Source organism: Solanum dulcamara, chromosome 12, assembly GCF_947179165.1.
Source record: "Solanum dulcamara chromosome 12, daSolDulc1.2, whole genome shotgun sequence".
Lineage (NCBI taxonomy): Eukaryota > Viridiplantae > Streptophyta > Magnoliopsida > Solanales > Solanaceae > Solanum > Solanum dulcamara.
The window spans coordinates 7,594,860-7,604,730 of record NC_077248.1 but is presented as its reverse complement, the minus strand read 5'-3'; the positions used below and the strand labels follow the sequence as shown (position 1 = coordinate 7,604,730).

Genomic DNA, 9,871 nt, shown 5'->3' with positions numbered 1-9,871 from the left:
ACGCGGTTGATGCTTCTCCTTCTTGGTGTGTTTCACCTTTAAGCACATATAGATTTGCCGCAAGTTTTTCCGCTTTCATCACTACAAGCGCTCCTTTGGATATTCTCATGACTCCACCATGAGTCTTATATGAACATCCATTATCATCTAATTGTCCTAAAGACAATAGATTCTTCTTCAAGTCTTTTACATGTCGTACCTCCTGGATGGTGCGAACCGTGCCATCATACATCTTTATTTTGATGGACCCAATACCAATAACATCCAAAGCATGATCGTTTTCCATGAACACAGACCCTCCTGAGATAGGATTATATTGATGGAACCATTCTCTTCTGGAAGTCATGTGCCATGTTGCTCCTGTGTCCATGATCCAGACATCAGCGAAACATTTTCTGCCTTCATTATTTGATATTGCCTCACTACATAAAATATCGCCATCATTCGAGGTACATGCAACATTCCCTTGAGCATTTAATGGGCTCAGGGTTTTCACTCTTCTTCTTGAACCGACAATCTTTCTTGAAGTGCCCTTTCTTGCCACAGTTGTAGCACTTGATATTCTTCTTACTTCTTGATTGAGATCTGCCATGATTGTGACTCCCATTAGGGCCACGTTCCGTTGGTCTTCCTCTCACCATCATCAAGACTTCAGCTTGCTGCGAACTTGCTTGTCTGTCTTCCTTATTTTTGCGCCTATTTTCTTCTTCCAAGACAGCGGCTGCAATTTCATCGAAAACTAGACTGTCTGTATTGTTCGTCAGGTTGATGATGAGTTGATTATACGAGTCAGACAGACTTTGAAGTAGAAGCTCCGCACGTTCAGTACCCTCTATTTTGCAACCCATTGTTGTAAGTTGCAAAAATAGAGTATTCAAAGTATTGATGTGTTCAGTAACTGACATGGACTCTACCATTCGAAGAGTATACAATCTTCTTTTTAAGAAGATTTTATTATGCAAAGACTTGGCCTCATACAATCCCTTAAGAGTATCCCATATTTCCTTCGCCGTCCGCTTTTCTGCCACACTAGACAACACTTGATCAGCTAGTGCCAAGTGTAGATCAGCAATTGCGTTGCTGTCTATGTCGTTCCACTTGCTGTCATCAACAAAGTCTGTGGGCCTGCCTTCAATTGCAGCTAAGCAATTGTCTTTTCTCAATATCGCTTTTATTTTCATTTTCCACAATGAGAAATTAGTCTCATTGAACTTTTCAACGTCAAACTTTGTTGTACTCGACATTGTTATTTGCTTCACACTCTTCTAGATTGTTTCTGAATATTTTTGCGAACAATCGTGACAAACTGTACCATCACCGAAATTTACTATTCACGTGAATAGTACTATTCACCGAGTTTTACTATTCACGAAAAGTAACTATTCACAAATAGTATCTTCGCATAAAACAGACAGAATAACCGAGGGCTCTGATACCACTGTTGGGGGGAGGAAGCACCACAACTAAAGTTTGATATGATGAAAATAATGAAAATAAATTAGACACGAGAATTTTACGTGGAAACCCCTCTAACTGATAGAAGGGAAAAACCACGGGGTAGAAGGATCTCACTATAAAAATATAGAGTACACAGCTCTCAAATACAAGGAGAAAACAATAATAAACACTTCTCTCTTGTAAAAGGAACAACTACTAAAGAGGACACTCAAGACTAAAATATTTATCTTGGTGTATAACTCTCTTTGTATTCTTACTCTCTCTTTCTGGGATGGGATAAATGAGGGCAAGAGGTCTTCTATTTATAGGAAACTAAAAATGCGTAAAATCCGCGTATTGAACCTTCCTTTTTGACTACGTGTTCAAAACGCGTTTTGTTCCTTTTTTTTGACTACGCGTTCAAAACGCGTTTTGTTCCTTTTTTGACTACGCGTTCAAAACACGTTTTGTTGACTACGCGTTAAAAACGCGTTTTGACTATCTTGCATAATATACTCCTCAACTTTGTTATTTAGAGCTGATATATCATTCATTATAAAAATGATCCACATCTATCATTATAAAATTGACTCACATATACCCTTTATCATTACAAAAGTGGCTCACATACACCCTACCTTTATGAAAGTGACAAAAATTAACTTTAAATTAATTTTTCAATTTTTTTTAAAAAAATCATGTATTTAATCATTTTCACGCATAAATTATTTTTTGACTTTGGTTCTTATTATTTGAGTTTCGTATTCTTATTTTATTTTTTTCTTTAATCTTTAGTATAAAAATAAGAAAAAAAGTGTGAATGAAAGAAGAGAAAAAAAAATTAAACTAATTTTCTTGCGGCTATATTGTAATTTAGTTTTTATAACTATAAAAAAAATTGGGGCATCTATGATAACTTTTATAAGAAAATAAGTGAAAAAAATAAATTTGATCATCAAATAATAAATTCAAATTAGCCGTTGAATTAAAAAAAGTAAAAAAAAAACATGTGAGAAGGATCAAATATACCCCTACATGAACTATTATTTTTAATAAAAAATAACAAAAATTAATTTAAAATAATTTTTTTTTTCATTTTCATTAGAGGAAAATGGTATATATGAGTTATTTGTGTAACAATAGAGATATATATGAACCACTTTCCTAACAAGGGCTTTAAATAGCAAAGTTAAGGAGTATCACACCCTTTCCCATATATAAGTTATAAATAAAAGATACAATAATTTCCCTACTTTGTGAGATTACACAAATATGTTATCGTAAGATACAGTCATTTGTGTTGAATTACTGTTTTCGTTTAATACTCTATGACCTTCATTACTTCGTCTTCTTAATCATGATTTACGTAGAAAAAGAAGATGACTGAAATATACTGAAATATGTCAATTGTTTAGATGATTTTTTTGAGAGTTAAACATTAGGCATAATACATAAATAGGACTTTAAACTTGGCTTTAAATTTTAAGTTGGACCTTGAATTTTCATAGTGCACAAGTAGGCACTTAACTATCCCACGCTTAAACAAAAATCACTCGACGCCTGCAGCCTAAACGCGTGTAAGGCAAACGCTGTGACGTGGATTTATTAGCCATTCAATGGCTGCCAACTAATTTACACGTAGATTTTAAAATTTAAAAATAAAATAGAATTATATACAAGGGTAAGGGTAGCGTAAAAGACTTAGAAATATTTTTACTTTTTCACTCACTATTTTCTCAAAATTGCAAACCCTAACTATAATTTCTTCGCAAATCAAAGGAAAATTTGTCCAAGATTTGTGCTTTCAATTGATATTCTTGGATGTTTGCCTTTTCTTCTTCATCAATTTAATCCATGTATGATTAATTTTTTTCTTTTGAAAGTTTATTATTGATAGATTGTAGAATCTTTTTGAGACCATAATTGTAAATTCGTTCCTTCTTATAGCTTTGGTCATATAGGTCATCTTTATTATAGCTTTTTTTCCACAATGACAAAAAAATTAGAAGCTATTTTCATTTAAAAAGATCAAAAATGGTGAAAAAAAGAGAGCAAAAAAAGCTTGAGTATAAAATTAGAAAGAAGAGGAAAAAATGGGATTTTGATTTGAATAAATAAACGATATATATAAAAGGGATTCATTAAGGGCAAAAGTGTCAATTCAATTTTGTTTTTACTGTTGTTGGCCTCCAATTTTACTCCGAATGCGCGCAAATTGAGTGCCTTACAAGCGTTTTGTCAGGTAGGATTTCAGTGTTTTTTTGTTTAAGCATGAAATAATTAAAATGTCTACTTGTGTACTATGAAAGTTCAAAGTCCAATTTAAAATTTGAAGCGAAATTTAAGGTCCTATTTTTGTATTATGCCTAAATATTAACATGACCAACGATTATGTACATGTTAATAGTATTAGGAGTCTTGTAGAATCTGTGTCAAAAAAAATAAAATTGCTTCAAGAAATTGATTATTTATTACTTTATCATCCACATCGGATTCCTCCAAATTACAATCTTATTTAACAAAGATCTACATCTATGATTTTGTACTAGCAGAAACTCCAGTTAGCACTACAGATACTTACTATAAGGAAAATATGCAAAAATACATAATTATAAAGACAAATACTTGTTGGCTAGATTAGATTGATGAATTCTCAAGCCTTTTTTGGTATCACTTTCAAAGAGTTGCGTTTTCTAGCTGTTACTCCCAAGCTTTCATCCATATTGATAGATTTAGGAGAGACACCATCAGGAAGCTCCCAATCGAATTCGTGAAGCAACGATCCCAGAGCAAAATGCATCATTCGATTGCCTAAAGGCAAGCCAACGCACATTCTTCGTCCAGCACCAAATGGAATTAGCCCATAATGCTGACCCTTCACGTCTATTTTCGAGCCAAGAAACCTCTCGGGCTTGAAACTCATAGGTTCGTCCCAGCATTCAGGATCTCTTCCAATCGCCCAAGCGTTTACCAAGACTTGAGTGTATTTTGGTACGTCGTACCCCATGAACTTGGTGTCTTGAATTGTCTCTCTTGGAATCAAGAAAGGGAGAGAAGGATGTAAGCGAAGTGTTTCCTTTATTACAGCTTGCATATAAGGGAGATTGTCAATGTCTATTTCTTCAAACTTGCTGTTTACTCCAATTACTTTTGATATCTCTGTTTTCACTTTGGCCATTGCTTGTGGATGGCGCAAAAGCTCTGTCAGTGCCCATTCTACGCTGCTGCTCGTCGTCTCTGTACCAGCTAAAAACAATTCCTGATATGTGTAATCCATTTAGTATATAAATTATTGATTGACATACGACTAATTGAAATGAAATTATTAATGTTGAAACGAGAAGTCTAGAGATTTTTTTTAAAAAAAAAAAACTTACCAGCACGAATATTTTGATCTCATGTTCTGATAATTTAGCTGGTTCATCTTTTCCAGTGCCCTCAAATTCAAGCAAAACATCCAAGAAATCTCTCTCCTTCTCCATACCTTTGTTTCGTTCTTCCTCGCGTTCCTTGAGAAACATAGAAATGATCTCCATGGCCTTCCCCATGTCTCGCGTCATCTTCTTCCTCAAATTTTGTAAATCGAACTTCCTAAGAAATGGAAATATGTCAGAAACATTAGCAATACCTGTCCATTCATTGATTCCCTTCATGGCATTGAAGAACTCCGAGGCCTCCTCTGATTCTGGATCAGCCAGGTCTTTCGACAGAATCAAATTCCCCAGCATATTAAACGACGCAAGGAACACAAAACGTGTTACTTCAATCCCACTTCCCTTTTCAGCATAATTCGCTGCTTTCTCTATCCATTTTAACATATTATCCACACATTTTCGCCTTACTGGCACTGTTTCACTGATTTTTTTGTGTACAAACATTTCAACAGTACATATCCGCCTTTGAAAACGCCAAAAGGAGCCATATCTGCCTAAAGCCAAGGACCCTTGATAGTAACTGTGTGCCTGATTTACATCAGGTATGAATCGATCCGCAAATGAAATATCATGGTTCTTGAATAGTTCTTCAGCAGCTTGAGCTGTTTGAACAACCATACTGTTGGATGTTCCAAGTTTTAACCACAAAACAGGGCCATATTTCTGTTTTAGAACTGACATATTTTTGTATGGCTCTGTTCCTAGTTCAAACATGTTACCAAAAAATGGTAATCCAGGTGGTCCTGGAGGGAATTTGTAAGAACTTTTAGTAGTCTTTTTCCGAGAAAAAAATAATAGGATGAAAGCTGGTAACAAGATGATTGAAGAAAAAAACAGATAGCTCCATTCCCATTCCATCTTTTTTTTTGGTGACTTATTGGTTTGCTGTAAATTATGGGATGGAAGCTCTTATTTATAATGTTATATTGCTTCCCATTTGAACTGTTGGCAAAACAAAAATAGTTCAAATGCGTACCGAATTGGAGGAGCTAGAGGCCGCTGCACCAAATCTTTAGCGTCAACGCCCAATAAACTACAATAACTTAATTATCACTAAATATATTTTTTTAAAAATAAATCGACAATTACCACTGACAATTGTATTTTAGTACTCTTTGTAAACAGAGGCGGAGCCACATAGTGGCAATCTTCTTTCGGCGAAAAAATATACTATTTATATACGGTTAAAATCATTTTTTTTATGTATATATAGTAGATGTCGATCCTCTCTTCGACTAATTCATGTGTCTACTTCTTTAGATTTTGAATCCTTTTATTGAAAATCATGGCTCCGCCACTATTTATAAATGCTCCTAAAACTTACAACGTCATTAGATTAAATGACAATTAACTAATGATGGTAAAAACTTTAACACTTTTTATTAATATGCATATTTATTATATTTAAATCATGTATTTATATTTAAAAAAACTTATTAAATATGTATAATAATTAAATTCAAAACTCAATTACTAGTCTCCAATGTCATCCTAAAATTTAGAGCCTTCAAATTTTGAGTTCCGTTGGGCGGCTGAGCTCTCTAAGCTATATAATATATATTAATGTCTCTGTCAATTAGATATGACCTTTCAACTCGTTGCTTGTATTATCATTGCTAGTTTAAGTGCTTAACATTGTCAATGCTTCGTTAATGAAAAGTCAATGATAAATTATGTCCACAAAAGCTTTAGCCATTTCCTAATATTTATCTCACAAAATAACAAACAGTACTTAAAATAATTGAGATCACTATTCATTAAAAAAAGGATGGCAAAATGTTGCAAATCGGTATATCTCCACTAGCACCTAACAATGATATGATAAAATTAGATAAGCACTAAAATTTCTTCATTTTAAATCCATTTTTTTAGATCATATCAATACTTCTTTTATTTCAGTGATATAATTTGATTCATCATGAAGTTTTCTTTAGAAAAATGAAAAACATGAAAAGTTTATGATCTTAAATGAATCATAATATTTGTATGACTATTGAAACTTCTCACTGAGAAATAAAATAACAAGTTTTAAATTATTCAATATAAAAAATGTATAATTATTGGACAGATCATTAATAAAAAAAAGTTAATTGTCTATTGGGTGATTTTTTTTTTCTTCTACAAATAGCAAAAGGACTCGAAATCCTTCTATTAAAAGCAAATCGTGAGCAAGTCGCTTTCGTCGATTGCTATGTAACTAATGTTAGACATGGCCTATGTTGAAGTAAATCCTTTGATAAGATATTAATTAATTCATAGAAATCGTTGACCGACAAAGGTTATGATAGGCTGAATAGAATTGTTTCATTTTTAAATTATGATTTTGAGATTGAACTTTGAATATATAAAAAAAATAGCCACCTGAATTCGAATTAATTAAAGCTTTAATGTGTGTCGAGAAATTAAAAAAATAATCAACGAAATATTACACGTATCTTCTTTGAGATTTTCACATATATATACTAATGCGTACTTGCTTCGTTGTTCAAAATCAAGTAAAGATCTTTTTCTTTCCTTAAAGGGTTAATAATATTTTTGATCCCTCAATTCCTGATAAATTCTTATTTTAATTTTTATAATATTTAATTAAACACATTAAACTTTTAATTAACTGAATAATTCAATTTAATCCATTTGCTTCAACTAAAGACTAAAAGTACTACTATTCATTTAATTTACAAATTTGAGCTTATGGCAAATCTATATTCTTATATTTAATTGGATCATCAATCTAATTATCATCCACCATTCAAACTCTTTCATATGATTTTTGTTCCCTTAATTAAATTTAGTTGTGAACACTTATTTTAGTTTAACGATAAAAGATCATTACTATTTCAAAGGTTTAAGATTCGAACTCTGAATATAAAAAAATTTATGTTTAAAAAGTACTCTCCTTAAACGAATTTTATGCAACATAAATTCGAATTAGTCAGAATCCCGAGAAGCTAAAAAATTTAAAATAATAAATTAGCAAAAAGAAGTCCATCAATCTTTAGAATAATGCTGATATGTTTAGAAGTATTCAATTCATGGGGAACAATGATCAGGCGTGGTTCTCTATTATCCACATAAATTGAAGTTCTTCTGGAAGGGAAAGGGAAAGGACAAGTCGATGATTGCTTGAGGTTGTTTTTTTCTTCTTTGTTTTAAAATGGAAACTTACCTAAATATACAATATTAAAAAAATATTTACTATTTATAACAATAAAAAAAAATTACTGAACACTTATAATACAGTTTTAATACATATTGCAGAGAACTATTTATAAAACATATATAATATAAGTTTTATAGATGAATAATACATTTATCACATATTTTAATAGACTTATAATACATTATGTCAGTTTCTTACTATACAAACATAATATATATTTTAAAACACTTATAATACATTTATATTGTATGCATAATTCACTTTTAATACAAGTGTAGATTTATCATAATATTGTTATGTATTGCTATAAATGGTAATAAATAAAAAATATCGCTAAAATCAATAATTAATTTTTTAAAAATATTCAATCAAGTAATTTTTCTTTTTAAAATCTACTTTTCCAGGCCCAAGACCATAAAAATGAATACCATGTTTGGGCCCCCAAATTGATCATAGAGATCCCATCAGCATAAAGTTCCTTTAGTGATGTCAATTTATCCAGCTCTGTTGGTAAAAATTCAATGTTTGAGCAGCCTAAGATGTTAAGTGTCTCAAGACATTTTAATTCACAAATGCTATCTGGAAGGCTCTTTAAGTTCCGGCAAATCTTTAAGGTTCAAAATTATTGAGCAATCCGATGTACTAAAACTTTCGTTATGCATAAAATTCAAGAAAGGGACCAACTACAAAGGCCTATTATACGCAATTTTACCTTATATTTTTTTCAAAGACTATTTTTAAGACTTGAATCTGTAACCCCTCCAGTCGAGTGATGTGTCATTATTTATTATAACATATAGACAAAGCTCAAGGCTATGCCCTTCTCAATCAAAAGTATAGATGATTTATTATCCTTTCTTTGCATAGCGCTTGAAAATATCCCTTGGATTTTGAACATTGGCAAGCACACAACTTTACAGGCTTGGTTTCAGTTATTCTTTTTCCCCTTTCTAGTCTATTAATAACAAAAAATGGAGTTTTCCACTTCATAAAATTAAAAAGTACAATAGTTTTGACTACTCTAATCTTTTCGATCATGATTTTTCTTTTAAAGGACTATAAAGGATTAACCGACAACAAGTTCTCTACCTCATAAAGGCCGTTAAAGATTTGGTACCTTCCTCTGACCCCACTTTGCATTGAGTTTGACATTAAGCGATCCATTTAGCGTTGATCAGTACATAAAGAAACTACTTGCTCCGAGTCAATCTATGAAAAGTAACTTATTAGCCCATTCATATTTAGTGGAAGAGAAAAATAGGTCATTGATAATATGATGAAGACCTTTCCACCTTATAAATTATATCATTCCTTGTTGGAGTTGGTCACAACACATGTAAATTAGGTCCTCCTATTTGTTGGAATCCCTCTTCAATAGGAATTTAGTTTGAACAACTAAACCTCCAACGCTACTGAAGACATAAACGCAGCAAATAAAGAAAGCAGAAAAAGGAGTGAAACCTTACCTTTTTCTTGTTGAATCCTTTGTGGAACTGGACTGAAACACGCGGCAAACAAATAAGGAATTGAAAAGGGGAAATTACAGGAAAACTTGTGTTACTAGAAAATCCTAAGAAAAAAAAGGAATCATAATTCTAAACAAAAGAGGACAACTATGAATAATTCTAGTCCCACGATAGAAAGGTAAACGTAAAAATCAAACAGATGCATAACAAAGCTTTCAGGTGAAAAATTAGTCCCAAATCAACCGGCGAAATCACAATCATCCCAGAAAAACTAGATGATTTATGGGTTGTAATGACCCGTTAGGTCATTTTGACAATGAATCCTCCTCCTTCCATATGAGATCCTTCCCGTAAAATTTTAATGGGTTATTTGG

General features: G+C 32.1%; 1 protein-coding gene across 1 annotated transcript; it reads right to left on the bottom strand.

Annotated features, from left to right (window-relative positions):
• Positions 1 to 3,884: 3,884 nt before the first annotated feature.
• LOC129876240 (cytochrome P450 76A2) lies at positions 3,885 to 5,830 on the bottom strand. The gene is made up of 2 exons (XM_055951614.1): positions 4,815 to 5,830; positions 3,885 to 4,696 (listed from the first exon to the last, which is right to left on the bottom strand). Exons 1-2 carry the CDS (start codon positions 5,727 to 5,729, stop codon positions 4,091 to 4,093), a joined length of 1,521 nt encoding a protein of 506 aa, XP_055807589.1. The 5' UTR covers positions 5,730 to 5,830; the 3' UTR covers positions 3,885 to 4,090.
• Positions 5,831 to 9,871: the final 4,041 nt, after the last annotated feature.

What these genes read in the sequence shown, in the direction of transcription:
- LOC129876240 (XM_055951614.1), bottom strand. Translation starts at nt 5,729, where the DNA reads ATGGAATGGGAATGGAGCTATCTGTTTTTTTCTTCAATCATCTTGTTA. An exon ending in AGATCAAAATATTCGTGCTG is followed by an intron (nt 4,697 to 4,814) that starts GTAAGTTTTTTT and finishes TACACATATCAG; the next exon opens with GAATTGTTTTTAGCTGGTAC.